Genomic DNA, 14357 nt, shown 5'->3' on the forward strand with positions numbered 1-14357 from the left:
ATATTGACTTGTGTAGGATTTAATGTTGCTTATCTGAGCAAGCTTTGTGTTGCCGACTTAGGCAAGCTTTGTGTGTGCTACTGTCTTCAGTAGGCTAAAATGTTGTCTAAGCAGACTTAAGTTGTGTTATCGTTAACTTGTTAAGAAGGGAATTTACAACGTCTTCTTACTACAAGGCACTGAATTCATTAAGAAGTTTGGTCACATTGTTGACCCCATAAACCTCTAGGTGGCGTTAGCTTGGAGCTAAGACTCAACAGTGAATTTAGTCGATTCCATCTTTTACCATTGTAATGTGTGGGATAACTCACGTTAAGGGTCACCAATCTAAGCTGATTGCTTGCAGTCCAAGTTCGTACATCATGGCCAACACATCTTGCCCATTAATAGCCTTTAAGAGCATGAGAAAAGTTGTAGGATTAGGTCGACGTCTAACATTACTCCCGATCTCACGGACTTCCTCTAGGCGAACATGATTAGTGTAATGTTAAACAACCTTCACGGGGTGACAAAGTTATTCGCTTTGTGCGTAAGAATTTATATGATGTTTGTATGAATCTTTGTGGTTACCTAGAAGGGTGACCTCATGATTTTTAAGTCCTTATCATCCATACCATCACAAAAGATTATAACTAGATATGGAATAAACTTTGACATTGTCCAGGTCGGTGTTGGTGAGAAGGGCAAAGATCTCGGGACCATCGCTTGGCGTTAAACACTTGAGTGTGATGATGAAATATATGCATTGTAGCCCACTCTTTATCATAAACACTTATGGTAACGTGAGTGAGATGTCTATGTAAAATGTAGAGTTAGGATAAAGTTTTACTTGGACCCATGGTCAACATCAAATGTTCTTAATTATCGGACTTCTGAGCGTGGAACTTTATATAGGTGGCAAGATCCAAATGGTAGCTTGAATGTTTATAATAGTTGGAATTTAATCCCTTGTTACTCTAAATAGAAAGATCCATCCATAAAAGACTTTTTGACGCTTAAGTTATAGAGAGTTTTAGGATCTATGAATATAGTAATAAAGTGTGTATTTCTTTGTGAAATACCATGTGTATTTATAAGATTTTTGGGTCATATAAGGTTTGTTATAAAAACTAATAATATCAAGAAAATTTAAAATAGTATTAACAAATATAATATAATAATGTAAATATATAGTATAAAGGAATATCATGACATAATTAACCTGTCTAAAATTGATTAATATATGAATATTTACACCAACAAATATATCTTCAAATATTTTACAACCAATTTAGATCAACTTAATGTATCTTGTCTTGTTAGGTCATATCACCTAACATATTTAGTGAGTTGTATATGTACACAAATACTTAATAATTATGGATACACAAGTGTTACATACAAGATACATGTGTCCCAGTAGTTCTAATAATAAAGAGACTTAATGTTATGTTGTATGAGAAAAAAAATTAGAAAAAATATATTTTTGGCACAAATTTTTTAATAACATTTTAACATAACTCACGTATTATATTCTCATTAATTCATTATTTATTCATTGTTGTGTTAAAGTAATGTAAATCCAATAACAAAATGATAACTATACTTTGTCAAAAAAATCTGCATTAACACATCATTATTTAAAAAATTAATGGCAAAAACTTTCTAACTCTAATTTTCTTTTATCATTGTCAAAATTAAGTCATCTTTTAGGTTAACATAGTAACAATAATTTATCCAGAGGTATAAAAAATAAATATGTGGTATGATTTAGTTTAACTTTTTATATAATAACAAAACAACTATACTAATTTTAATAAAAACCACTTCCGTCGTTCAGTTATTTTCACTTTAGTTTTTACTTAATCCAAACTTAAGTTCCTTTTCGGATCTTCATTTTTTCATGAGACTAATTGTTTTTATCATAATATTAAACTGTACCGATAAATTTTAATGAATTCATCAATTAGACCGTAAATCAATATAAATTTTAGCTCAAAAGCACATGTACCTATGTGCTTTAGTACACACTAATGCCAACTGGGCTATGATCCACAACTTAAGCCCAAAGACAATAAATCCAAAGGCCCGTAAAAACAGCTGCACACCCGCCATTCCGGCGCGTGTGGATCCCTTCCGGCACTGGGCAGACAGTGCCGGGTTCGGACTGACGAGTACTCATCACGCGCCACACCCCGGCTCACGAAAACTTTTTAATTTTTCGCTAACGAAACCTCGCGCCACAAACTCCCGCTTCCTCTCACTACCGCGTGACATCCACGTCCCTCTATCTCCGCCCTCTTATTGGTGCGTGCATCCCAATGGCCAAACCTGTTAGCAAGTCCGCGTCCCAAAAATTGGTGCTAAAAGGGTTCCCTGTGACGCACCTCAGACGCGTCACTATCCACTCACCCGGTCCACGGTTCCTCACACGCACCTACCGTTGCCGTACACCTGTGACCCGATAAGATGACACGATTTCCCGTTCACTTGCACTGAAAGAGAACCACACCGAGAGTTCTAGAGAGAGAATCTCCATCTCCAGAGAGAGAAACTACGAGATCTGATCGGAGCACCAAGGTAACACAGCTCCAAACCCTATTCTGTGTCCTCGCGACCCTCGCTTTCTTCTTCTCCGTCGATTCGTTTCTATTTTCGGAATTTCACTTATAGGCTGTCTTATTAGGTTATTCTACTCCTTGCCCGATTCGTAAAACCCTATGTTCGGATTTTAGGGTTCGGTCAAGGTTTTAGGGTGAGGGAAAACATAATTAGGGTTTTGCATGTATGGCTTCGGGACAAATTGGTGGAGATGATGGCAGCAAAAAGGAGCAGAGATACACCGAGAGCAAGGTCTACACCAGGAAAGCGTTTAAAGGTCCTAAGAACAAAGTCAACGCCGTGAACGTCGCTCCTCATACTACCGCTGCAACTATTACCAACGACGGCGACGACAGTTCGGGTGCCATTACCGCCGCGCATTACAACAGTAAGGATAACATCACTGTCGATAACGGTAATACTAGGGCTAAGGATAATTGCAATAACGCCTTGGTTCAGCAGGGCCTGGAGGATGGAAATTCAGCTCGGCCGTACGTGAATCGTGCTTTGAACGACTCTTCCAGTGTTCCCGGCTTACCAGAATGGTTGCCGGGACCGGGGAGTTTTGTTAGGCTAAGGTTGGATTGGCGGTCTAAGCCGGAATTAATGAGGAGGCTTGAGAGTGAGCTCAATATGGTTAGGAGTTTGGTGAGTAGGATTGAACAGAAGTTGGGGATGATTGGTGCGTATGGTAATTCAGATATGATGGTGGATAGTGGGACTGGTAATAGGGTTGGAACAAAGCGTACTCATTCGGAGGTGGCCTCGGCTGTTGTTCCACCACGAGAGCCTTCCCAACCTTTGCATCAGTTGAGCGTATCAGTGTTGGAGAATAGTCAAGGGGTTGGTGAAACCGTTGAGAAGGAGAAGAGGACGCCCAAGGCGAACCAGTTCTATCGCAATTCGGAGTTCTTGCTTGGGAAAGAAAAGTTTCCACCTTCAGGGAGTAACAAGAAGTCTAAATTGAATGGGAAGAAGCATGGTGCAGCTGAGATGGGACATGGAATGGGATTGAAGCTTTTGAAGAGTTGTGGCTCGTTGCTTGAGAAATTGATGAAGCACAAGCATGGTTGGGTGTTTAATGCTCCAGTTGACGTTGAGGGTCTTGGTTTACACGATTATTTTGATATAATCACGCATCCAATGGACCTGGGTGCTGTGAAGTCAAAGCTGAACAAGAATTTGTACAAGTCACCCAAGGAGTTTGCTGAGGATGTGAGACTTACATTTCGCAATGCCATGACTTATAATCCCAAAGGACAAGACGTTCATATAATGGCTGAGCAGCTGTCAGATTTATTTGAGGAGAGATGGGCTGTAATAGAGTCAAATTACAACCACGAAATTAGATTTGACCAAGATTATGGTGCGGCTGGCCCTTCACCTCCACCTCTGTCTAGAAAGGCTCCTGCATTTCGGCCCCCGCCTATTGATACGAGACGGATTTTGGATAGGTCAGAATCAATGACACAACCTCCAAAAATCATGAGCATCACTCCTTCGTCTCGAACCCCTGCTCCCAAAAAGCCTAAGGCGAAAGACCCTCATAAAAGAGACATGACATATGAGGAAAAGCAAAAACTCAGCACAAACCTTCAGGGTCTACCTTCTGAGAAGCTAGATGCCATTGTACAGATCATTAAGAAGAGAAATTCGGCTCTTTCCCAGCATGATGAAGAAATTGAAGTGGACATTGATAGTGTGGATACGGAGACTCTCTGGGAGCTTGATAGATTTGTGACCAACTATAAGAAAAGTTTGAGCAAAAATAAGAGGAAGCTTGAACTTGCTCTTCAAGCTAGAGCACAAGCTGAGCAGAATGCCCTGCAAAAGGTACAATTTCAATTTTAACTTTCATCAGCCAGTAAATTCATTGTCAAACAGTCATTGCTAAATGTATTTTTTTTTCATGCTTCTGTAGAGTCCGGCACCGGTTATGGCTGAGATTTCAGAAGAAGCACAAACAGGTAATTTTTAACGGTAGCATTATTGTGGATCTCATTATTGGATTAATTGATGTATCTTGTTTACCTTTTTATCAGAAGATGAAGGAAATCCTACCCCATCCTTGCCCGCTCAAGAAGAAGTTCAAGCGGATGGGAGCAAGACAAGTGGTTCAAGCAGCTCCAGCAGTGATTCAGGCTCTTCATCAAGTGTTACTTTGATTAATTATTTAGTCAAGAGATATCTTGACCATTATTATTCTTGCTACTGCATGCTCACTTCTGCTTTTCGTTTTGGTCAAGTGTTCTGTCTGATTTTTATTTATTTTATTCTTGCAGATTCTGATACTGGTAGTTCCTCAGCCTCTGGGTCTGATGCTGGGTAATAGAGAACCTAAATTCATTCTGTCAGGTAGAATCACAACCTCCAAATATTTATTTCGCCATATGCTCTGCTTTGTACTCCCATCTTTTCATTTTGTAGAGTGACATATGTATCTTTCAATATGATTTTTCTCGTAACTACCATGATTGTTTAACTCATGACTCTTACTGGTTTACCATAAATGTTTTTTCGATTGCATGCATGCTGGTGCTCCTTGTTGAATTTAAAATTGAATGCAATGACTAGAGGTTATTTCTGGAATGTGGCCTTGTTTTTAGATTCTTTGCATTAAGTGCAGTTTTAGCAGTAAGTATTTGATGCCATTTTCTATAAAATTTTACATTTTTTCACGTGCTCTTCATGTTTTCTTATAGTTCGTAGTGTTAAAATGTTTACTTGATTGCACACTCTTTAGTGTACTTGTTTGCATATGTTCCATGTCCTATTCTATTTACTTTGTCGAGAGCATTTTTTATTAGCATAACATAACCTATATAACGTATGTCTTGTAATTCCAGATGTTCTGAAGTTTAGTTTGTCTTTATGGGTAGTTGTCTTAAGAATAATTTCTGCCAAAAAGATTTCTACTTTCTCTCTTATCTATTGTGGTCGAACTTTTTAAACTGGTACGTGAATTTAAGAACATTCATTGTGGCATGCTGACTAGGTTGCAACGCTGTTGTCTGATGTAAATGTATTTTGTGAGTAGATTATAAAGATTAATGGAAGATGGCCTTAAGAATATACCTGTAGAGTATAAACATAATATTTGCGTGAAACTATTTAAAGCATGGTCTATTGAATTTAAATATTAGTGGTGTGAAAAGTCACATTTGCTATCTTTCCTCGTACTTCTCTAAGTTATTTGGTTTCTGGAACTGTTTTGAGTACGGTATCCAAGGTCTCCTGAGTAGTACTGTGTTTTTTCCGTAAATTGATTTTATTTTGTTTTATGTTTGGTTATATAGAAATAGTATTACCTTTGTTAGCATTATAGCTTCACATCCTGTTATATTGGATTTTATACTGTACGATTACGGTTTGAAATGCTGGTTAATGTATACTCATTACCATCTGCCTACTTAATGATGAACTGATGATTTGCTTTGCTTTACTATATTACATCTCTTGCATTCTTGTGTTATCCATTACAAACAAGAGGAACTGAAATGCATTGTTATTGAATGGCATATTTATCTTGCACTTGTATCTTCATCCCCCAAAAGAAATAACAATTCTTATGAACTTATAAACATTGCTCCTCGTGCCATTGCAGGACAATTCTATAAAGCTTACAATTTACATATATTATCTATTTATGCGATAGCCATTTTCTATTTTCACAACGTAACGTGACTTTTAATGTAACATGTGAATTGAATTAAATTAATCAATATCAGTTGTTGCAATTGTTCAGACTGTCGGAGTCTATTTTTTGATCATAAAATTTGTGAGCTACTAACTTTTTATCCTTTGCTGTTTTATTTCATGTGGATTTGTACAGATCTCAGATATTTAAGATTTGCTGGTGATGTGATTCTTGGCTGGTTCGTTTTTCCGGTTTCCAAATTATTCATCCCAATTTAGCTGTTGGTTTGTAAAGGAAGCATTGCAACAAAGCATTAATAGTACTGATGCAGTGTGGAACTGTTGCACCATAGCTATAAGGCTTTATTTGTGATTACACGAACTCATGTAAATTATTTGGTAGAATGTGATGATAGTTAGAAAGTTCTCCGTAGCGGTGTACATTGCTAACTACCGCTACACTGACATGCAAAGATAATCTGTAATTCAAGTTCTTGAAGTCATTATTGGTTCATGGTAGATGTCAATAAGTGTGTCGAAATAGTATTCAGTTGTAATTACTCCTTCAAAAAAGCGTCAGATATTTTAACAATTTTTCTGGTTGTATAAAATTTTCATAATAATTTGTGAACAGAACAATTAGTCGCTAAAAATGATAATTTGAGGCATTCCCCAGTTTTTTTGGAAAATTAATTACTTTTCAGGTTCAAAGAGAAAATTGTATTTTAATCCTGTAGGCAAACAAATTTTGCTGTACTAAACGTACAAGTACGAAAATCCTCAAATTTTCATTGGCTGTACTAAACAAATTTCCACGACTATTTTCATTGATTTTAAATGAACGGATTAAAATAAATTTTGAATTGGACTACAAGTACGAAAAATGCCTATTTAAATTAAATTAAAAACGTAGTAATACGGTAAAAACAAAACTAAAGGCGTTTATTTTATTTTATTTCTGACTCTGCACTGCAAGTGATTAAAGAAAAGAAAGTGAGTTATAGGGTGAGATTAAGAAAGCTTGGAAGAAGAGTAGGAGCATAATCATAAAGCTAGGAGGGGGAGTGAGGAAGCGGAAGTGATGCAGCTTCTGAAACTGGAAGCAACGATGGTATCACTTTCGGCCTCGCATTTGAAGCCCAGATGCTTCTCTTCTTCTTCTTCTTCTTCTTCTTCTTCTTCATGTGGTGTCAAGGTTTGTCCATGGCGTGGCCTGGATGAATGGAGGGAGAGCCATCTGAACGAGAATCGCAAGTGGGGGGAGCATGGTCCAGAGCCCCAACCCCTATTCTGTGATTCCACTCCATTGGGGCAAGCTTCTTCCTTGGCTGAGCTTGGTTCTATCGTTCTTTCCACCAGCGACCCTCTTGCCAAGTCCCAGCTTTCTCACATGGCTTACTCCATGTGGCGCCGCCACAACCTTCCCCTTGGCATTTCCCTACCCCCGTCTCGCCCCGCCCGACCACCAAATCCCCAACTGGTTCCCTTCTCTCTATCACTTCTTTCTTTCTTATTTATCTTTCTTTTCTGTTATATTGTAATTGTATCATTAAGAGCTAATTGTCCCAACACTCTGAATCCTTACAACTACAGTTAAGAGTAGGTAATTATACTAGGCAAGACTTGTTTTGAGGCGGACTAACATTTTCTTGTGGCATTCTCATAAGAGTTTGGAAAATTATGTATTTTTGTGAGATTTTCGTGGGGAAAAAAGTATATTCCGATAAGTTATGTTCGGTAAGTTATGATTGCTTGTAGTTTTAGTTTGTTCGGTAAGTTATGTTCACCATTTACTGATAAGCTTATTATACATTGCCGAGAAATGGTAATGTATCCTTTACAAGTATTATGCAATTATGTAAAAATGTTCCTTTACATTATTCTTAGTGTATTTACACTGTATTGTATCCTGATTGTTTTATAATTTCCCCATATCCTTCATGTTGTGTTGCTCTAGGCTTAACAGTTTTTGTTTTTGTTTTTTTTTTTTCTAAATAATAATGACATGTTGATTCTTCAAGTTGAAGGTTTAATTTTCTTCATGAATTTCACTGTCTTGTGCATAACGAATTTGTTTTCTTTGACTTTAGGTTTCTCCTAAGGAAATCCCTGCTCCCAAGGACTCGGGTTTGCCCCTGAATGCTTATATGCTTCATAATCTGGCACACGTTGAGCTCAATGCAATTGATTTGGCGTGGGATACCGTTGTCCGGTTTTCTCCCTATAGTGAAATTTTAGGGGAGGGGTTCTTTGCTGACTTTGCTCATGTTGCTGATGATGAGAGTCGCCACTTCTCTTGGTGTTCACAGAGGCTTGCTGAGCTGGGTTTTAAGTAAGGTTATTTGTCTTTACAATTTGTTTCCTGTTCTAGTTAATTTAGTTATGCTGATCTTTTGAATCTTCTTCCAACCAGATATGGTGACATGCCAGCTCACAATATTCTATGGAGGGAATGTGAGAAATCATCAGACAATGTTGCTGCACGTTTGGCTGTGATCCCGCTCGTCCAGGTTAACCCCCACCTTCATTCTTTCTTTGAAATGTTTGTTACCATTTGGTGAAAAGCTGATCAATAAATATGACAATGTTGCTATTTTGATTAGATTATATTTCTTTTTCAAGCGTATGTGTATCAAGTATGGGTTATGTGAAATAACACTCATTTTATGCTTTGGAAGCTGTTGGTTAGGTTAGACTTTATTGCCTATGTGAATTATCTTTTTCGTTTTTATTTGTGCTTAGAATGTGTAATAGTGATACTGAGTCTGACAAATTTATCTGGATTCTGGAGCACTTCATGAAGATTTCTAGAGGAGTCTTTTTTACACTGCCTAATTAGGGCTCATAGAATAACTCTTTTGTTAAAGTTGATGATTTCCATCAGTCCACAACCATATTTTACATCAACATTTTTGCCCATTGGCTTATATTTTTCACTAGCTATATTACCTCTTGCAGAAGTGGGACATGTTCTTTCCTAAAAATTCCTGGAAATGCTTAATTACACAAGCTTTGAATCATGAGAGTTGTTCTAGATGTATTATTATTTCACTTGTAGGAGGCTAGAGGACTTGATGCTGGGCCACGCCTGGTGAAAAAATTAGTTGGCTTTGGAGATAATAGGACATCTAAGATTGTGGCAAGAATCGCTGATGAGGAAATTGCACATGTAGCAGTTGGTGTCTACTGGTTTGCTTCTGTCTGTCAAAAAATGAATTGTGCTCCAGGCTCCACTTTTAAAGGTTGTGAAGCCTGTTTAATCTTTACTTATCTGCTTAGATACGAACACACTGAAGTCATTCAATTTTCAACATCAATGTATTTTTGCAACCATACAGACTTACTAAAGGAATACAACGTGGAACTGAAGGGCCCCTTCAACTATGCAGCTCGAGACGAAGCTGGCATTCCCCGTGATTGGTAAGAAACGATCCCAATTGTTTTCTAGGTTGTACCTTCGATATTTCAGCTGAAAAATTCGATTCTACCACTTCACCTCCATATGAACCTTAACATTTTGGTTTCATATGCTTCTGTCTAGGTATGATGATGCATCATCCATGAGCAATCAGGACAAGAAAGACAAAGATGGCCACAAGAAACAACTCTGTGAAGTAATATTATTTTTAAGATAAATTATTTTAAAAATATGTATGTCAGTTTGCATGAGATGACTACATTAAAGTTCTTTAAGTTGTGACTGCATAATCTACTTACACTTTTTCCATCTAGCTGTTCTTCTGGCTTGATATTGATGTGTTGTTACAGGTTTACGAGAGGCTGGCATCCATCATTGCTATGGAAAAAGAGAATTCAAGTTGGACCAAACCGCCTGAATGATCTTGGCACCATATCCTGAACAATTGCTATTTTCAGCAGAGAAAGATATAAACTGATCTCCTCAGCCGCCAAAAATATATACTTTGAAGGGATAAAAGTTCCATACACTCTTTTGGTGATGCAATACAAAGTAGTAATGGAAATTGTGAAGTTGAATCCTCCACGCGTCCGCCATTGATGTGAAGCGTAAGCAAAATGAAAAGGAAAAGATGTTCTTTAGTCTGAGTACATAGACACTGATGTAAGCAGCATCACTTTTTTAATGTGTATGATATCAGAGAAGTTAGCGTGATGTAAAAGTTGAATTAAGGTTATTGCTTAGCTTATTGGATAGTGTGCCGTGTATGTACATGATATCAATGACTCATTACATTCTTGTCATGTTTTTATTTTACAATTATAAAGAGACACAATCATGAACTTAGTTTCAAAGACTCTGTCATTTTATAAACTTTAAACTTTTTAATGTAAGTATCATGTTTTGTAAGAGTTTTTCTAGAGACTTTGTGTTTGAATAAAGAATTTTTACAAGTTCAATTAATAAATTGAAATTTATAATATATGAATTCTTTACCATTACATTCTCTTTATTTTTTAAAATATTTTATTGAAATATTTTATATTTCGATTTTTTAATAAAGTAATTTATTTATTTTTAAAACTTAAACAAAATATTACTCAAAGTTAAATATTCAAATTATATTTAACAATTCAATTATATATATTGAAAAAATTATAACTAATTGTTGAAATTTTAATTTTCTTTTTTTCTGAATGAACTTCAAACTCCACTATTTTAATTGTTTAGAATAATTGTTAAAAAAATTAAATTTAAATTTTGTTTTTATTTTTTTCATTTACACAAATAGTTTTATTCTAAAGTATTTTAAATTCATTACAAAGTAAAAGATCAACAAATAAGTCCATATGACAATAAGTATATATAATTGTAACAGATTTTCCACAAGATGTATAGAGTATATTTGTTTGTGCTTTTCACTCTATGGAATAGATATTTTTTAAATTACTGAAATGGATATTTTAGTATATTATTTCAATTTTAAAAGCTAAAATGCTTATTTATCCAAATTGAATATACGGAAATAAATCCTGTAAAGTTATAGTTTTTTATTGATAGGAAAAAACGGAATTCCTAAAGAAAATTGATATTTAAGAAATCCCTTATAAATAAGAAATTCCAGAAAAAATATTTGCTTCCTATTCTGGAAAACATGCTGTTCATGGTATTAACAAACCAAAGATACTAGATTGCCTTAACTTGAAGGCACCAAACGCGTGCGCGCGTGCGTCTCTCTTCCCTTCTTAATAACACCACCATAAGCCTTTCAGTTCTTCTTTCTCAGAGCAAAGGAAAAAGAAAACACAGAACAAAAAAATCAATATGTGCAACTCAGATGGTGATTGCAGACCCTTGGGTTTTCTCTTGGGTCTTCCCTTTGCTTTTCTTGCCCTCATCGTCTCAATCGTTGGCCTCGTCATCTGGATCGTCGGGTAAGACCAATAATCACTTTTCTTCCTCAAAATATCAAATTAAATCTTTATTTTTGCATTGTTTCTGCACTCTAGTTTTAATTTCTAAACTATAAAAAATACGTGTAAAAGAGTTATAAAGATTCAAAAAAATTGAGATTAAATTACCTAAAATCGATTTTGTGAGTTGGGGTTGGTTTGATTTCTGATTCTGGGACATGGGTTTGGTCTGATTGAGTGAAACATTCATAAAGGTTTAAACTTTGGTTCGCAATATTCTCAGGTTGTTGTTGACATGCATATGCCCCTGCTGCTTGTGTATTACGGTAATAGTGGAGTTGGCATTGGAATTGGTGAAGGCTCCACTGCATGTCATGGAGTGGTGCACCTCTCAGATCCCTTGTTAGCTTCTGCTTTCACCAATTCTATCTACAACTTCTAGTCCTGCCTCTGTTCTTCATTAGTTTTCANTTTATGTCTTTTTGTGAGATTCGGGTAATCAACATGTAATATTGTTATTTTGCTTTTCTGGTTTTCTGCAAAATTAAAAGTTCATACTTCATTGTAGTATTGTTGTTTCTTGTGCATATATCATTAGTTCTATAATCAANAACAATCTTTATTTTGGTTCACTTTTCTTTTCTGTATACTTGAAAAGTATAAACACAGGTAGTGTGTGTCTTTCATCAACAGTTACAATAATGAACTTACAGAAATTATTGTTTTGGCTCATTTTGATATCTGAGGTTCAATCAATGATGTGGAAGATTGGGTAATGTCTTCTTTTCTATTTTATCCACCATCAAGTTGTCCCTATCAACCATAATGTATTTGTGACGCCAAAACAGAGAACTCTGTTTTAGCCCTTTTTGATTGAAGATTTCTTGGATGATGAGTGTCACATATTCACACTCAACTTAAACTGTTACTGAATATATCCTAAATCAAATCCATGTTCAAAGATTTTTCCTTCAGATTATTTTAAAGTGTCTGCTTTATTTGAAACTTTATTTTTCCCTTTTCCAAACAAAATATGCTACAAACTAAATAGACAAACTCGACCTTTAGTCCTTTACAGTCTGTGACTATGCTTTTGATAATTTCAAATCAAATACATGATGCTTCCCTCCCAGCTAGGTTGCTTTTTCATTTCATGTCACAACTTAAAAAATGTTATATAATGTTTTCTTTTTGCCTTCGTATATCCACAAAATACAATATGCTTTTTAACTTTGTCACAGTTTTTTCCAGTCTATTAAACTAAAAGTTAATCTCACTCTAGATGTTGATTGTCTCAAATTTATCAAAAGTTTTTAACACGACAGAAGTTGAAAATGAATAACAACCACCAAAGCCTAACAGATTAGTAGAAAGGTGAGTTCCCAAAGAATTTTACTGTGTATGAATGCTAATAGCTGAATTCTATTTACTTAGTACAGTTTAACCACTAATATAGAAGAGTTCAAGTATTAAGTATATACTTACTGGTAACAATCTATTCAATTTAAATAGGTTTAATACCGTTTTTGGTCCCTAGTTTGGGAGGGTTTGTTCAATATGGTCCTACCTTTTTTTTCATAACAATTGATCTCACTTTTTGAAAAAACTGTTCAATTGAGTCCTTTTTGTTCATAGTGGTCCCATATTCAAGTTTAAATTGTTTATTATAGTCCTTATTGTATATGATTATGACATGATTTTTAACATAATATTATGTCAGGATTGTTAAAATAACATTTGGATAGGTGAATGCATGAAAGAACTTATTGACGTCGTAACCAGCACTATTAGAAAATTGACGTCGTAACCAAAAAGGAGTCAATTGAACAGTTTTTTCAAAAAATAGGATCAATTGTTACTAAAATAAAGATAGGACCATATTGAACAAAACCTCTCAAACTAGAGAACAAAAACTAGAGAACAAAAACGATATTAAGTCATTTAAATAAAACTCTTTGAATGAACTAACTATGTTTATGATTTATAGCAAAGCAATTCTTGAAACATAGTATACTTATTTCCAATGAAAAACACTGAAAAACCACCCTTCAACTGCACTGAAAAACTACCACTTGGATTATTAATTGGATGACTGATAGTAGAGAAATTAATTTCGCATTAAGCATTACAAGGTGGAATTGCAACTGTAGTTTTTCTCTTTTTCTCCTTCCATCTACATGGATTGTACTATTTCTTATCTTCCACCTTCCATAAACGTAATTCTCCTCCATCCACATGGATTGCACTCTTTCTTATTTTCCACCGTAGGGCTTTTTGGTTTTTGGCAGCACACCTAACTTTTTTCTATGTAACCAAGTGAAACAAAAACCTATCAAAAACATGGAAATGAAATTACATAAGACATAAAACTTAAAATAAGGAAAGTGGCACCATGCCACTAAATGCAAGCCAAGGTTTAGCCTATATATAATTGAAGCAAATGAGGGTCAGGAGGCAATAAGACTCCTTCACTTCAAATACTGCGTCAGAGAAAACAACACAGAAAATTTATAGTTTGTAAGAGGAGAGCTACTAGGCACAAAGGAAAAAAAAACATTTCTAATTAAGAAAATACTGGAAGCCAGGTAAGAAGAACTAATTTTTTTCTTTATGCATAATAATAATTGTATATTTTATGATCATTAATCTAATTGTATGAGATATGATCATTTTGGATTTTTGTAATGGTAGCTATTTGTCTACTGGTGTGAGTTTTGTTTTTCTTAATTATGCTTTCATTGTTTTTTATTTTTCTAATTATCTATGTAAAACTTCAATTCTCACCTAATTAACTATTAAATCAATTTGAA

The 14357-nt window shown here is 35.3% G+C and overlaps 3 protein-coding genes across 8 annotated transcripts; all 3 read left to right on the top strand.

Moving 5' to 3' along the window:
• The first annotated feature begins 2050 nt into the window (after nt 1-2050).
• LOC106778592 (transcription factor GTE4-like) lies at nt 2051-6773 on the top strand. 6 transcript variants are annotated; one of them, XM_022776253.1, is made up of 5 exons: nt 2051-4413; nt 4502-4547; nt 4626-4733; nt 4863-4935; nt 6413-6773. In XM_022776253.1, exons 1-4 carry the CDS (start codon nt 2767-2769, stop codon nt 4907-4909), a joined length of 1848 nt encoding a protein of 615 aa, XP_022631974.1. In that variant the 5' UTR covers nt 2051-2766; the 3' UTR covers nt 4910-4935; nt 6413-6773. The 6 variants fall into 6 exon arrangements, with proteins under 6 accessions (XP_022631974.1, XP_014522048.1, XP_014522047.1 ...); XM_014666561.2 differs by having other exon boundaries at nt 2053-2559; nt 2666-4413; nt 4623-4935; XM_022776252.1 differs by having other exon boundaries at nt 2053-2559; nt 2715-4413; nt 4623-4935.
• A 418-nt stretch (nt 6774-7191) lies between these two features.
• On the top strand, nt 7192-10476 carry LOC106778491 (uncharacterized protein HI_0077). Its single transcript, XM_014666462.2, has 7 exons — nt 7192-7696; nt 8307-8548; nt 8630-8726; nt 9275-9458; nt 9555-9636; nt 9758-9830; nt 9985-10476. The coding sequence occupies exons 1-7, from the start codon at nt 7298-7300 to the stop codon at nt 10054-10056; spliced, it is 1149 nt and encodes a 382-aa protein (XP_014521948.1). The 5' UTR covers nt 7192-7297; the 3' UTR covers nt 10057-10476.
• An 801-nt stretch (nt 10477-11277) lies between these two features.
• On the top strand, nt 11278-12179 carry LOC106778568. The gene is made up of 2 exons (XM_014666537.2): nt 11278-11568; nt 11831-12179. The coding sequence occupies exons 1-2, from the start codon at nt 11459-11461 to the stop codon at nt 11952-11954; spliced, it is 234 nt and encodes a 77-aa protein (XP_014522023.1). The 5' UTR covers nt 11278-11458; the 3' UTR covers nt 11955-12179.
• Nucleotides 12180-14357: the final 2178 nt, after the last annotated feature.

The sequence above is a fragment of the Vigna radiata genome, unplaced genomic scaffold (genome assembly GCF_000741045.1).
Source record: "Vigna radiata var. radiata cultivar VC1973A unplaced genomic scaffold, Vradiata_ver6 scaffold_23, whole genome shotgun sequence".
In the NCBI taxonomy this organism is placed as follows: Eukaryota; Viridiplantae; Streptophyta; class Magnoliopsida; order Fabales; family Fabaceae; genus Vigna; species Vigna radiata.

Bases quoted from the DNA above. Each gene is read 5' to 3' on its own strand.
- LOC106778592 (XM_022776251.1), top strand. From the start codon at position 2,767: ATGGCTTCGGGACAAATTGGTGGAGATGATGGCAGCAAAAAGGAGCAG. The intron at 4,414-4,501 runs GTACAATTTCAA...ATGCTTCTGTAG, and splicing joins AGCAGAATGCCCTGCAAAAG to AGTCCGGCACCGGTTATGGC. The intron at 4,548-4,622 runs GTAATTTTTAAC...CCTTTTTATCAG, and splicing joins TTCAGAAGAAGCACAAACAG to AAGATGAAGGAAATCCTACC.
- LOC106778568 (XM_014666537.2), top strand. From the start codon at position 11,459: ATGTGCAACTCAGATGGTGATTGCAGACCCTTGGGTTTTCTCTTGGGT. The intron at 11,569-11,830 runs GTAAGACCAATA...CAATATTCTCAG, and splicing joins CTCGTCATCTGGATCGTCGG to GTTGTTGTTGACATGCATAT.
- LOC106778491 (XM_014666462.2), top strand. From the start codon at position 7,298: ATGCAGCTTCTGAAACTGGAAGCAACGATGGTATCACTTTCGGCCTCG. The intron at 8,549-8,629 runs GTAAGGTTATTT...TCTTCCAACCAG, and splicing joins CTTGCTGAGCTGGGTTTTAA to ATATGGTGACATGCCAGCTC. The intron at 8,727-9,274 runs GTTAACCCCCAC...TTTCACTTGTAG, and splicing joins CTGTGATCCCGCTCGTCCAG to GAGGCTAGAGGACTTGATGC.